Source organism: Vanessa tameamea, chromosome 9, assembly GCF_037043105.1.
Source record: "Vanessa tameamea isolate UH-Manoa-2023 chromosome 9, ilVanTame1 primary haplotype, whole genome shotgun sequence".
NCBI lineage: Eukaryota > Metazoa > Arthropoda > Insecta > Lepidoptera > Nymphalidae > Vanessa > Vanessa tameamea.
In genome coordinates, this window is record NC_087317.1 from 8,469,873 (window position 1) to 8,486,060 (window position 16,188).

At 30.3% G+C, this 16,188-nt stretch overlaps 2 protein-coding genes across 2 annotated transcripts; both read right to left on the reverse strand.

Moving 5' to 3' along the window:
* Positions 1-3,765: 3,765 nt before the first annotated feature.
* LOC113394976 (uncharacterized) lies at positions 3,766-9,750 on the reverse strand. Its single transcript, XM_026632481.2, has 9 exons — positions 9,507-9,750; positions 8,660-8,782; positions 8,481-8,588; positions 8,156-8,310; positions 6,361-6,522; positions 5,177-5,283; positions 4,490-4,601; positions 4,147-4,277; positions 3,766-3,946 (listed from the first exon to the last, which is right to left on the reverse strand). The coding sequence occupies exons 1-9, from the start codon at positions 9,669-9,671 to the stop codon at positions 3,783-3,785; spliced, it is 1,227 nt and encodes a 408-aa protein (XP_026488266.2). The 5' UTR covers positions 9,672-9,750; the 3' UTR covers positions 3,766-3,782.
* A 678-nt stretch (positions 9,751-10,428) lies between these two features.
* LOC113395145 (26S proteasome non-ATPase regulatory subunit 12) lies at positions 10,429-15,604 on the reverse strand. The gene is made up of 9 exons (XM_026632702.2): positions 15,474-15,604; positions 15,319-15,386; positions 15,125-15,241; positions 14,817-14,929; positions 14,357-14,735; positions 13,285-13,508; positions 12,570-12,726; positions 11,786-11,949; positions 10,429-10,689 (listed from the first exon to the last, which is right to left on the reverse strand). The coding sequence occupies exons 2-9, from the start codon at positions 15,376-15,378 to the stop codon at positions 10,551-10,553; spliced, it is 1,353 nt and encodes a 450-aa protein (XP_026488487.1). The 5' UTR covers positions 15,379-15,386; positions 15,474-15,604; the 3' UTR covers positions 10,429-10,550.
* Positions 15,605-16,188: the final 584 nt, after the last annotated feature.

Sequence of the window (16,188 nt, forward strand, 5' to 3'; positions counted from 1 at the left end):
ATTACCTTCACCTAGTGGAAGGACTTATAAACTATTATTTCTATATAATTGAAAATGCTACAGATTATTATGAAATTTTTTTTTTAAACTAGTGTATCCAGAAAGTGGCATTATAAAGTAAATATTTTATTATCTGTAGTCTATGAACTAAATATTTCGATTCTTAATATTATGCTTAAATATTTTGTTTCGTTTAATTAATGTTAAGCTTTTCTTAAAGCTTGCTATATAAAATTATAATTTCTCTTTGTGAGTGTACATTTCTAGTTATAAAACAGCTCGGTAATGTATTTATAAGGATATACTTACGTGTATAAAATAGGAAAGTAAAGGTTCATAGAAAATACAAACATTCTAAAAAAATCTAGAAAATAAAACCATCTGTAATTTATGTAAATATTAATATTTATAATGAAATATACCTGTGAACACATGTTGGGAAATCGTTAAGGTTTTCCCGCCTTACTACGTTACTTAACTGGGAAATGTTGGAAACATTTAAATGATGCGCTGTGATCAATAATGATTCTAGTCGAAGTTTGGTTTATTCACAGATAATATAGCATTGAGTCAATGACTCACAACATAAATACAAATGGGGCTTACAAAGCAAAATTAAAAAAAAAACCTTTCTTGAGATTAAATTAGCAAAATAAATAAATTCATAAAAATGATAATAACACGTTATACATTCTATTAAGTCATTATTGTAGGCGAAATAGTTTTTAGTTAGTAATTATTCTAGTCTTTGACCCATTCCATAAGCAAGGTTACAATAGCATATAATGTTCTTTATAAAATAAATATTATTAAATGTCAAAGCATCTTTGACGGTAAAAAGTCATACGAAATATTCGTTTATAATTATGATTTTAAAGATGAAAAGTATACACGTTTACATATAAAATTTTATGCAAATTAAATTTTGCGATTTTAATAAGCGTAACTTCGAATTTCGTCGAATGATGTGATTTGTAACAGTTCCAAAACATACATCTTTGGCTCAAACATAATTATACGTTGTCTAGTTATGTTTAGTTGCATGTCGTTTCATTAATTATTTGTTATACATGAACAATCCTGTTTAGTGTTTCTTATATTAAAGTTAAAATTCTTATTTCATTTGTGATTAAAATTTCTCAATTTTAACTAATATAGGTGAAAGCTTTTGAGCGACTATTACTGTTATATTTTAAAAAAATACTTTTATGTATAAAATATATTCGGAAGTCGCGAAAAAGATAAAAATTAATTTAAAAAAAAAACTAAAACAATGTATGATATTTTGAAAAAAAAATATCCAATATTAATTAAGATTATTAATATCTCAACATAATTGTTAGCAAAATTTATAAATACATATTTATATTATTAAATTGATGATCTATTAATCCAAGAAAAATAAAAAGGCTGTATGGGCACAGACCCTCTGCCTGTCCTAAAATCTAGCTTATCAAAAAAGGTTAAAATGTATTATAACTCCGGCAATAGTATTCGGTTTCAAAGTTAGTTAGTTAAATATTCTCTGGCTAATTTTTACTTTCCTTTAAATTCTAATATCTCAAACATTCAATATGGGTGGTTACCCCCCACCCTTTTACAACACGGCTGATATACAGTGGCTCGTAAATTACCAAAACTCGAATTGCGTCTTTTGTAACCACACCAAAGATTTATATAATCTGCTTCCGTAAATCCGGTAGATCTTGAATCAATGGACAAAGAAGTTGATTTTGGTAAAGCCTCTAAAATGGAACTCGCATATCGTAATGTCCGTTTTTCGTGATTAAACATTATTTAAATGTTCTATTCTATTAGCATACTGGACTTATGAATGTTCTTTTGCTTTTCAAAACAATAGTTTTTGGACATTCTGTATGAAATTATTTTAAATCAATATTAATTAGTTAAATGAAGGAATGTGGTATAATTTTAATTATCAAATCTTTTTCAATAAAAATAAATATCGTATATATTATTATATTAATAAAAAAGTGCAACAAAAATGTCATTAAAATTGTATGTGTTGTGATTTAGTTTAGTTATATTTAGTTTTATTCGAAGAACAATTGTTGTAGTATTTACTTGTATTCGATTTTTCGATTAAATGTAACACTTTCATGGAATTGTTTGAATATTTGTAATCATGTAGAATGTATTATATAACTGGATATTTTTTACTACTAGACAATACAACATTGTGAAGATTAATGTTTTGAGTTGTGCAATTCTAAATTGTATTTTAACCTTAAAATTACTTAGAGATATTAAGTTATTTCTTTTATATTTTTGTTGGTGAATTTCGAGACAGAATCGTTTTTTTTTTAATCAGCTGTAAGAATTTTTGACCCATATTATTCTGCCGACGCTACAAATAAAAAAACTATTTGTCTTCCGTACTATGTAACCTAATGAATGATTTTCGTATTTGCTATAAAACAGTTTTATTATTCTTTTTTAATTGTATATAATTCGATTCGAATCGAATCCAAATCGGTAACTCGAAATTGTCGTCACAGAAAAACTTAGTACTTGATCTTGATTAAGAAAATAAATAGAGTGTGTTATTTTTCATCAAATAAAGAATTTAATATTAAATACGACAACTAACGAGACTGTCTTTTTTTTGTATTTAATATAATATTAAAGCCATGATGATTTCATGGTAATTGATCGATGACTATTGGCAAATTAAAATAACTTCGAAAGAAGACTGTTGTTGAACAATATTACGTATTTATTTATTTCGGTTATTGGATTGTATTTAAGAAACTGATTCGCATTATGACTTTTTAAATATTCTCTATTTTACAAGATTTTATTTAATTAAATCTATTAGAATATGGGTCAGAACTTACAAACGAATTATAATGTAGCTGCTCGATTAAGCTGAAATTTTGCACACCTATTTGGTGCTGGCGACGATATATTAAATTTTATTTGTTTTTATACACAGATTAAATAAGTTTTTATTTTTAAATTAATTTTTATGTGTTCCAATGTTCCAAATTTAATATTATAGAATGCACAATTTTTACTCTTAGAAGTACGTATAGTGACCAAAATTTTAGTAAGTTTCGTATATAATTTTAAATATTCGATATTTAATATTTTAAATTTATTATCTTTTATTGCGTTATATAAATATGAATTTTATAACAATGTAAGTAAGCTGCGCTTTATTCTACGCCAATTCGAAGTATTAAGACTTTATAGAAGACTAATACAATTTCTATTGAAAATGTATATGAAATGAATGGAAATTATCTTGCAAGTAGTACCGAGTTTTTACTATTATATAGAAACTAGAAATGTTTCTTGAGCAATTATAATAATTAAAGTAAGTAACTCCCGTGATATGTACCATTAACATTATCTTAAAATGTCAAGACGACGCTATAATTTGCTAGTCCATATTTGAGTCATAGTATAATATAACTATTCTGTATAAAGTGTAACGCTAAATATACTTAATATTTCTCGCTAAATTGTGTTTTTATTTATTTAATCTTTTATCCCCTAATAAATGTTAAGACTAAATTAAGGTACCTCTTAGTCATAAGAGCGCTAAATATTCGCTCCCAACAGGTCTTAGTATATAGATACGTATTTAGAATCCTTAAATGGATTCAATATACGTATTTTACAATAATAATACTAATACTGTTATTATTGTAAAATACGCTTGAATTAATATAATATTTGTTATAAACGAATTCAATCTATGTATGTTTAATAGATAAAAAATGTTTTAATGATAATCCATTTTAATAGTTATGATTTTATTTTTGCGTATTATTGAACTGCCATTCCACACAAGCCTTTCCTTTAACACCGTTCACTTCAACGTTGCTCCATCTTTCGTAGAACTTTGCTTCTCTATCCTTTCCAATGTAAAACTTATCTTCATCAATTAACATTACTCGCAATACGTATGATTGGCCTCCTAGAATTTAAATAGGAATGTACCAATCAGTAATATTTTAAACATTAATTAGTCGATATAATGTTATAACACTTATAGAAACACTCAATATACGAACAGCAACAAAAAAAAAACTATTGTTAAATGCCTAGTAGAATAAATGATAAGGTGTCATAAGGTAACAGTTTAGCGAAAATAAAATATAACATAAATACTCGTACCAGCTTGAAATGTAAAACCATAGTCCTTGGGAAGTATTTGGTTTTCTCCGTGTTGATAAAGATGGAAATCGGATGCATCCACTGCAACTACACTCTGATCTGCCTTCTTACATAAATATCCAATGGTAAGGCTAAAAGGGCATACTTTTATAATATACTTTTTAAACTACATACCGATCATTGCTACACCAGTGTCCTCCGGCATAGACTAAAGTCTAGCCTGGCGTACTGTCCAATACATATTCTAATCAAAGACAACAGGATTTACAATTAGATCACAAATATTATTATTTTTTGCAAGATTTAAATTGTAAACTGTTATACGTTTTAAAATAAATCTTACTGAGATAGTATTGCGGGTTGCGAAACACTTCCAATAGCCATACAGTCGCCGTTCTCGAGGAATACGAAATGATAAACGTAACGATGGAAGTTACGCCAATCGCGCAAAGGTCCTGTTAAAAAATAATTTAGTGTCAATTACTGTTAAAGATATATAATGGTTAGATACCATGTAAATATTGGTAAACCAGATCGTCTTATTAATATATGTACGTCGTACGGTAGATGTCACCTCACCGAATTTTGGCTAGGACGTACAATCTCAAAAATTACTGAAAGCGCTGGAGATTGTGCAACTTTGTACTGCAGGTGCACTCTACTAGTACTAATATCAAAGTCTGATAAGAGATATTTCGACAGGACCACGATAAGGGTGCATGATCAAAGTATAGTATGTGCTTTCCGAGGAACGTAGTACTTCCAAACTTTAGAATGCTTTTGTGAATTTCGTGACAAAAAACCAAACACATTTTTTAACAGGACCTGGGATTTGAACCCAAGACCTCAATATCTGCAGCCACTGGTACTCAAATATTCCTAACCACGATCAACAACGTGGTCTTTTTAATAATAAATTTATTAAGTTTTTCATTTCATTTGACTTAACTACTATTATTTTAATTAATTCGTTGAAGTCGAGTGAAAAAAGTGCATATTATGTAATAATTTGTATAAGTATCATAAATACCGAAACTTCTATCTCTGACACACGGCATGTTTATATTGTACGTGTTGTCTTCGACCGTCACGGTACCGGTAAGGGATCCCATTTGCTCATAATGCGTCTGATGGAGTCTGAAAAATCACATTCGGAATAATACATGCATTACTTTACTATTATTTTCCAAATTGTAATATAAAAGTCCTTCAAATTACGAAGGTCATGGATTCTGATCCAGACACACACCACATAGTTGTTTCAAGCGCTAAATTGTGTTATCTGTTAGGTAGTGAAGAGAAATATAGGAAGTCACATGAAATATTCGGGAAAAGATCAGAGACATATATCTGATACGTCAGTACTCTAAGACCGATATCCAGTAAAATAGTTGTAAATCAAATTTCGTATCATAGTTCTCGTCATTCATTGTCTGTTTAACTTTAACCGCCTATATAATATTCCAGCCACAAGAGGGCAAAAGTCAAATAAACAACACATGACAGAGAATTGACGCAAGATCATTGCTCGAGAGCTTGACCTATGATTTTCGTAATTGATTTACAAAAAAAATGGCGTTTTCGAGGGTGTTTGTGACGTCTACGTCGCCAATAATGCGGACCGCACGTCGCTGCAACCGGTCCAAGGCTTCCATAAGTACTTATCGGAGCCATCCCAGAGGTGCGAGCAATATTCAACGCAAGACCGCACCTGCGTTTTGTACAGCAGGAGCAGTTGTTGTGGCGTGAAAAAACGCCGCACCTTGTTCATGACCCCGAGTTTCCGTGAAGCTGTTTTGATAACAGCCTCGATATAATTCCTTGGATTAAGGTCATAGCGAACGTCGATACCTAGTACGGCAATTTGGCTTTGTATGACTAACGTAGTGCCACTGAGGGAAGGAACAAAGGAAAATGGTGACTTTTTCGTTGTGAAGGCGCATATTGCAATAGGCTATAAAAACTTTCGTTTTTCTTAAAAGTATATTTGCAGATAAGCAATTATTGGTGAATTATATGTCTCGATAATGTTTATCCAGACTGCACATCAGTAACAATGACGTCGTTGTAGCAGCAGAAGAAAATTTAAGGCTATATCGTGACTTTATAGGACCGGGTGATACAACCAATGATGTCGGTACGTGATATTTTTTGTTTTATGCTAAATTAATGAACATACTAGTATTTTTAGAAATTAATTAGTAGTGACCATACTTCTTAACAAGTTCAAAATAGTCACTCGACCAAGGTTCCCTCGCCATGTCGTCGGCGACGCTGTATGGTGACATCTGCGTGTCGTACTCGAACGGCGCCCACTGCGCGCTCCATATGAGATCAGCTGTCACTTTTACCGTTTTATTAATATCATTTCTTGGCCTAAAATAAAATTATATTTAAAAATTAATTAATTAATTATTAATTTTATGTAAAAATCGCTAGCAAAACTAATAAATAAATAGATCTAATAATTGAACAAAGTAATACAAAGAAACACACAGACAATGAAATATTTGATATTAGAATGCTCTATTCCAACCAAAACAGGAAAAAAGCCAAATAAACAACATTTGACAGCAAATTGACGCGATTTCATTGGTTAAGAACTTGATTAATCTATGACATTCACTATGGATTTGGCGAAAAAATGGCGTTCTGAACGTCGACGAAACTGTTATCGGAATATTGAAAGTTGAATTAGTGGAAATAAGTAATTAAGTGTAATAAAGATACATTAATCAAAAACTCCTAGTAGTGCACAATATAGCTGAGTTATTAGCAAATCGCATGAAATTCGTAAATCTAAGGTTTGTTTAACTTTTTTCCTACTTCCATTGGAATAGGCTATAGTTAACGAACTTTATTAGCAATACTAACATAAGTGGTAAAAAATAATTGTGTAAGCTAGGATGGTACTACTGATGGTAAGAAAATATTTGAGTGAAGAATTCATTAGATTAGCGAAATTGTTTATAAAAAATTGTCTCCATTCAATTATTTTTTTTTTTTAATCAGCGCTTTATTTCAGTTTAATACGTATCGCTTCATAAATACGTATCGTATCATAATTTTTTATACTTAAAATGATCACGTTTCGCTTGCAATTAAATTAGTGTATAAAAATGGATGCATCCATTTATATTAGATATACTAAAGTAGGACATGAAACAGTGCTTTTATATCAATGTTGAATGCACAGCTATAAGTCGCCACGATTATATCTTAAATATTACATCAATGTATATTATTTTAGCATTGCTTTAATATGATAATATGTTTTAAGCAAACGGCGATCTATTATTAATCCTATATTTTTACAGTATCAATTGAATCCAAATTAAAAAACAGCTAATTTAATTAATTTCTAATTCCAAGGGCATAGTAAACTAGTTGTCATCCGCGCCTTCATTTACATTTTAGGGTTTGGTTGTCAGATATTAGACATAAAATTAAAAAGCATTCCTTGGAATTCAAGCATGCTTCATACGAAATTCCATCAAATTCGGTTCAATTGTTTGGCCGTCAAAGAGCATCAGACAGATAGATAGGCTACTTTTGCATTTATAATATTATTGTAGATGATTAATCGCTTCAGTATTTACTTCTTAAAGGAATTGCTTATTACAATACAAAGTTAATTCTTCATTATATTATGACTTGGATTATAAATGCGAAAATGTGTACGTTGTGTTATTGGTATTTTATTATCAGCGTGATTTATCGCCTAAAGATACTCGTAGTTTATGGGCCGATGTGACCTTTACTATCTCTATAAAATAAGAGCAAAGCCATGCGTAAACTATTAAATATAAAATGCAAATTGTTTAAAACCTCTCCAAAAACGTATATAATCGGTAATCATTTTATGCAACTTGTTAATTGAATATAATTGACTATTTTTAGAAATAAGATTAGGAAAAAAGCTGGTTGCGAAATAAAAACACTTGGACTAACTGCATTATACTTAAGCTCATTTAAAAATACGTTACTATTTAAAAGTTCAATTACTTACTTCATTTCTCCATTGTAAGATAACGTCCAAGTGCGCATAGGTATAAAGTTTTTAATTTTAATTCCTTGAACGCTATAATCATCCTCGTCCTCCATTGTTCGTTGCACATAAGTATCTGGAAGTCTAGGTGTCAGAAGAAGGGGCTCATTTTTAATCTACAAAAATATTTTAAAAAGATTTTATTCATCACGGATTCAATTTGTGTGTATTCTATACCAAAGCTTAAAAATATACTGACAGATCTAAAGATGTTATTATATAAAATCGATCTATAAATAAAAGAAAGAAATACGAAATTTATCCAATACAAAAAGTTAAGTGATACCTTTATATATAAGAAAGAATCGCAGATTCCATGTGGCCTTCTTGCTAATCCACAAATGATAGCATCTCCATTTTCAGACATTCCATTATAGTAAACGCCATCGATTCCCTAAATTAGTAATATAATGGCTCAGTATGTATTCTATAAACATTCATATTACATATATTTATTATCTTTACCAAAGTATGGTCATCCAATTTGTATATTTGCTCTAGTTTCGCGTGATGTTCTTGGACATGTGCAACTCCGTCAGGACTACGACCTGATTCTATTGCTAATAGTCTTTTCAGATATGTGATAACCTGAAATTAACAAATATTACTAATAGGCTACCTTATAGTAAATGGTCACTTTCGTCCAATGCACTTGTATTCTATGTATTAACCATTTCTTCCACCAACAAAGCTACTTTAACCAGGGGTTCTAAGATGTTATGTCACTTTTATTACACTGACTTGTATAATAATAGCGTAAACCGAATTTTGTCCCAGTGATTATGGGACGATAGCTGCACATAAAAAATCGGTTATAGTCTCATTTTGAAAGGCTCCAGCCGTAGATATGCAGAAAAATAAAAAGGATTACTGATTGCAATTTATTAAATTGTTATTGTTCCAAATAATTAATTTTAGAGAGCTGAAAAAAGTTACTAGCCACGTAGAGGGCGGGGCAATGGCTGTATAAAAAAAACAAATGTAAATCTTGCGAAAAGACGTCGCCAGTTTACAATGAAATTAAATAAAAAAAAAAACCTGTCATGGGTTTCGAAATTTGTAAAAATCTGTTGAATAAACGAGAAGTTTTGCGTGCTACCCTCTAGTACTTTTAAATTAACAGAAATGTTTAACGTTTGGCGGTATAATGAAACTAAACTTGCTTAAAGTAGAAGTATAAAGTGTAGTTTAGTCAACAAATCCTGCAATATCGCGGATTAATAGGGATAACTCGATTCATTGAAGTTTTGATTACGCTATCAAAGACTTTAATTAAAACTCTGTTGTGTGATATAATAATAATTCACTATACCTGTCTAATTCTAAGAAAAGAATACATAAATAAAAACTTAAACCAGTAAGTTTTGTTTCGTTGTTGATAAATACCCAATATAGCCGGTTTATACTTCATATTGATAAATCGAAAAATAAATACAACACCCACTGATATTAATAGAGAAGTTAAACATGTTAACATATTAAATAATTAATATTCAAGTAAATTCAAGCAATTACTCGTATAATTTAATTGCTACTGAAGCGTCTGATAAAGATTATTATTTCGAAACGTTTACTATCTTAGTGTCTTATCACTATTCGATCGGCTTACTTGTGTTCGTCTGATTTTTGTAATTTAGACTAATCTCCTGACTAATGACTAAGTATCATATTTGATAAGAAATACATCGCAACTTTTTACTGATTACCGAGTTCAAGGCATTCATATAATTTACGTAAATTTTACTGTTGTACCGTAAAGCCATGGAGTGTGAATTCGTACCTCAAAGACTTTATCATATCAAAACGGAATTGGTATTACTTATGCTGAAATTTGAAAAAATAGACTATAAGTATACATATAAATAAATATATAATAAACGAATCTCTACTAACGATTATAGTAAAGGCATCCAAGTCATCCACACGGCTGTGAAATATTGAGTGAGTCAAGTCGACGTCAAAAACATGTTTGGACATATTTTTGACTATGAATCATTATTTATAGCTTTAGTTCTGTTTCGAGTATGAACGTGCTAATGTATTAAATTTTTAAGTACGATAATGAGATGGAACTTTGTCAAAATATTTCGAAATAAAGTTCAGATGCGTGAACGGGCTAAAAATACACGTTCACGTAACAACGTTACCAATTATAATTTATATAAAAAAATTTTACTGCGATACAGATACATAATTACACTTTTAATATAAATTGAAAATAAAATTACAAAATTAGTTTAATTCGTATTTATTTTAATACCAATTTTGAACATATCAAATGAAAATTATTCTGTAACATGTTTGAAATCAAAAAAAAACTTAGTATAAGATGTATGTATATATTAAGTATTTAGGTCTATTCTGCTGTAGCTAACAAATGCTTGTGAACGCACTCTTCTTTGTTGATCAGATGTGTTGTTTTATTGACGAGTTGCATCAGAGTGTTCAGGTTACTGGACCATTCGTTCAATCGGTCAGAGGCATCCATGTTCAATCTGAAAATAATATGGATATTATTTAAAGCATAAATACATATCTTTTTACATAGCAGTATATTAACATGACTGTTTTTTTTTTGATAAAACAACATTTTATGAGTTTTAAAAATATGAAGACAATTTTGTAAGATAGTGTAAAATATTTATAATCCTCTGAAGTGCAACGAGTGTCGCTGAGGTTTTTTAAAGGGATAACTTTTTATGGGAGGGTAAACCGCTTCGTTACGTAACGCGTTACGGCGCCAGTCTGTCTGGCTTTCCTTTCTCTTACGCTACGGCAGCGATTAGTTTATGTTATCATTTCTAACGAGCATCCCGTGAAGCTGACGTATTTTTTTTGTTACCAATCATCAAATTAGGTTTCAATATAATTTTTAAAATCAATTATAATGTCCTCTTTATAACAATACACCAATTTTTAAGGTTGTTTTATCTAACCTATGAAATCGAGGAGATTGGCTCTCTAGTCACCGAGCCAGATCTGGCTTGCGTGCAACATTCATACAGCAACGAATAAGCATTTTATATTATGATTTTCACTATCAATTGTTTTTATTATGAACAATTAATACGAATTCAGCTCAAATAAGTGATTTATTTATCTACTCCATTATGCATATGACAAAACTAGGTAAATCCGTTCACTACATCTATGTTCAAATCATAAGATAACTTTGAATTTTGTTTAGTTCTCCAGTAACAGTGCAGAACTAAGTAAATCTTATCAGGTAGGTTTTACACATTATCATATGTTTGGGGAGACTGGTGCCTAAAAAGGTGGTACCTATACATTAAGTCACCAGGCTCTCAATTGATACGAATTTAGTTATGATGTTTTGATGTTTTGCAGGGCAGGATTATTCATTCAGAAGTAGGCACTCCAAAAGACCCAAATATTGAAAAAATCATCCTAAATGAACATTCCCTGGACATGGTTAATCAAGCTCGACGGAAGGAATCCATTCTTTTGTCAGAATCCACATTCCGCCATTTAAGAAAGCATTTATTTACACAGTAATTATATTAACGCTGCAACTAACAGCTTTTAGAACCCAAATGGTCATGTGCTGTTTGATGGGAAATGTTAGAATACCTGAAGTGAACGACGCCCGCGGGCCGGTCTATCTTGGCGCGCACCACCCCGCTCACGACGAGCTGACTCAACGCCTCCTCCGTCTCCGTCACGCTCAGACCGAGCAGCTCGCTCATCCGCTGCAGCGTGATGCGAGTGTAGTACATTGACATTATACGGATATTCTGTTGACAAACATTTTATATAATCATATTATATTTTGAAATTAGTTTAAAAAAAAACATTTTTTAATTTGACGATTCTATCATAGGTTAAGATAACTAGCCCTGCATATGAGATATGGAAACACGTGAAAAAGTTCAAAAAAAAAAATCTATTTAAAATATTCATGAAATCTGACAAGATCCCATTCTTATTTGAGTAGCATTAGCTATAAAGCTCCAAACATCATTAATTGTTCGATGCAAATCTAAGAATTTCGTGTTAGAATGGCAGCTTACTTCACAATGTTCAAGGTTTAAATAAACATTGTTAAGTCATCAGGGACAAAATACATTGTAATGCAGTCACATTAAAATAACATATTTTGATATAACAATTGTTAATAATATGATACAGCAAACAGCATGTCTATGAAAAAATTATAATGGTTGTTTTTTTTTAAACACGAAACCACCAGGTGCACTCTGGATTTTAAAGGATCTTAAATTTGAGCTTACATTCTTTAATTGTATTCAATTTATCAATAGATATGACGCTTTATTTACGTCATCATATCATACATATTATGTACATTAATAAAGTAATCTAAAACAAATTGTGTTCAAAGTTATTGGTTACTTACATGTTCTACAACCCTGTTCTTCAAGTCATTCCAACGTTCTTGTCCTTTCTCATCGGTGGAGTTAAAGTATGGTGTTATTCTCAACATCTTCTCATATGTTGAGCAGAGAGTACTCCATCTTATTATCTCGGGATTGATGAACAGACCTAAGAGTTGCCTGTAAAAAGTATCATATTACAAACTGTCAAAATCTAATTATCTTGTAGCTGAATGGCAGAAAAGGGATAAAAAAGAATTGTCTGCAACCCAGAGTTAGGAAGTTGACAGAGAAACATTGCTCAGAAAACATGTACAGTAGTTGGCCTTGTATCTAAGCAGTCATGTTGAATTGCCATCCCATCAGACTATGAGAGTATATATATTTGGACTCATTTGTGTACTATAATATCTTCTGTGATATGTCAATATAAAAAATGGGACTGAAAGGCAAATTAGAAAAAATATTCTTGCTCCAATAGCTCAATTATTGAGGGATCAGAGTATCAACCATAACAACCATTTGGGCAAACTGTATTATGATCACTTGAAAAGTAATCTGTCAATATGATTTTTTTATCAATTCTGTGACTTTCATATAACACAAATTCAATTGTATTCATTTGATAAGATTGACACATGTAGTTAATATGAATTTCATATTTTTGTTGTATCTAAAACAAGTATATATTTTTACATTTAAGAATGTTTATTTTTAATAATTAAGATATTATCTTACTTGTATTCAGGTAGTTTATCCAAGTCTTTATCCTCGTTAAGTCTGTGTGTAAGATCAGCCTGTTCATTATCATATGGAGCTAATATGAGAAATACAACACTGCCAATGAGTGCATCGGATCCACCAGACTGTCCCAGGGCACGGAAGTGACGACAAACTGATAAATACTGTCCATTATGTTGATCCACTGCTATCATTATTCTATAGAACTTTTCTTTCAGTTCCTGAAAAACAAGTGATCTTTGTCTATGTGTCCTTTTACAACTATAATCAATAACACAAAGAATTGAATTATAATTATTATGAATAAATTCTACATCCTTTGGAGGATCTCCATGTTTGTAATTTCTGGAATCCGATTAATGACAAATTGGAAGATGGCATCAAATCCGATGGTTCCTACCATTAAGGAATGTTAAAAATTGGTGGATAACTAAAATTGTCTATCAGTAATAAATAGCATTTTGAATGTTGTCGAAGTAGTTATCAAAACTATAAAATTTAAGTGTAATGAATCAAGAACTGCTTGTAGTGCACAATATAACGGAGCTATTAGCATATCATATGGACTATGTAAATCTAAAGTTTGATTTTCTTACTTCTGCCATTGAAATATATTATAGTGTGGTAAATATTTATATTAATAATATAAATATATATAGCAGATGCCATCTATTGCTTTATCTGACACTTAAAAGAATATTATAAATATTGTCTTTAGTACGCTAGACTCAAGTAGATGGAGCGGCGGCAACAGGATTAGCGTCGGTCACAGGTTGACAGGCATCATTAGGAAAATAAATGAATTATCAAAAATTTAAAAAGAGAATAAACAATTTTAAAAGAGTAAAATATTATTTAAGGTTGATACAATGTCTCAACCATCAAATTATAAATCTGATAACAAGGTCTTCATTTACCTCCATTACATACATATATATATATATATATATATATATATATAATCACATAGCAAACAGGCAAAAATATGTCTATTATTAAACAAATACACTTTTTATTTCTGCCACATAAATACAGTTAGAAAATAGAAACTAATTGTAATTCTACTTACTAGAGTATTATCTTCTTCAAAGAACTTAGTATTTATCTTCTTAGATATAATCTGAGTCCGAACATAATCTTTGATGGCTAGACACAATCTCATTTGTTCTAGAATCAGTTCAACTTTTTCTCTCTTATCCATAGACCCATAAGTCTCCACTTGCAGTTCCTGGATGATCTTAGCAGCTTCGGTAACATTATCTTCTTCTTCTCTTATTTTAGCAAGAATATGAGTGAGTCTAGCTCTTTCAACCTCTACATAGATTTTACCTTCGGTTATAGTTCTCAGTGTCTCTATAAGCTTTATTTTTGTTTCTTTGTCTGGTGTTTTATCTACATAGGTACAACATTCCTGCACCATTTTAACTACTGCCTGTTTTAGTTGAGACCTATAATAAATTAAAATATTTGTAAATAGTATAATCAAAATGCTTTACAGATTTAGTTATATGTTATTATAAATATATTACCTTCTTTTTGACAGGAGAACTACGTGATCATTGAGAGAAGACCAGTTTTTGGCCTCATAGCAGATTTGGACAATGGTTACCAAGATTCTTGCAGTAGAAGCCATATCTGCACCCTATACAATTAATTTAAAAAATACATTCTATAGCTGATGAGTAGAAGAATGCTATTCTAAAAGTATTAAAAACCAGAACCCCTTGTTAATTAGAAATTTTCTACAGTAAATATTACCGTAACAGTTACAATGGGACACACAGACTTACTCTCGTAGTTTATGGTTTTTTTTACGTTAATTCCGAAGTATGCTTACCGTTCTCGTTTGTTTTTCAAGAGCAAGCAACTGATCAATAGCTTCTTGAACTCTGCCACTACAGGCCCATGATTTCCATAGGGGTATTTTTTCATCACAAGTGGCGCTATAATCCACCTAAAAGTAAATGGTGTAAATTAATATTGTTCTATATACTTCAAAATTACTTAATAAAGTCTCTTGATACAACTTACTTCCATTTTTACTATTTTACCGCTAGCATCCAAGCTCCCTATATCGCCGTTTGTAGTCATGTTGCTTTCTAAAAAACACCGTAGTTAATAAATTAAAGACAAATAGAAGTATTGTTCATTATTACTTCAATGTTTATAGTAAAAAATATACTTACTGAATAGTTATTACTTTTGTATTTTAATATGACTAGTAGAATAACAAAGTTAATTCTCAGTGCTGTGTTAAATTCTTGTAAATGCAATATCACTATAAGTGACAGCAATAGAATTGACAAGTGTCAAAAAATATTCATCGACAACGATTATGATAGAATATAAGAATAATTACTTTTACATATGTGTTGGTACCAAACATGTAAATTAATAATGTGTAACCCTACAGCGGACATGACATTATATAAATAAAAATCGTACTAAAAACGTGTATTTTTTGCCATCTACTTTTTTTCGTTTCATACTGCGTTATTTAATTATCTCACAGTCCGCATCCCAACTCGACGAATAGTTCGAATATCAATATTCTCGCGTATTTTTTTTTTTATTACAACTGTTTTGTGTTTTAAAGAACCTAAATTCTAGTAAAGCACATGTGCCTAATTTATAATTATGTTATCAACTTTATTGTATACTGTTGTAAATTATTATAAAAATGAGTATTTCTTTTTTCTCTAAATGGTGAGTGTCATGCTATTTTGTTTGCATCTGTTATATATTTAACATCTTCTCCTCACACGCAGCAAAGGCCACTTATTTACGACTGGAAGGTACTATATTATAAGGATAGGATTGTAAAGTTTTTAAATTTTGTTTAATGAAAGAGTTTTGAAAATTATTGTTCTATTTTGTAGGTACTAATGTGTTAATTTTAAA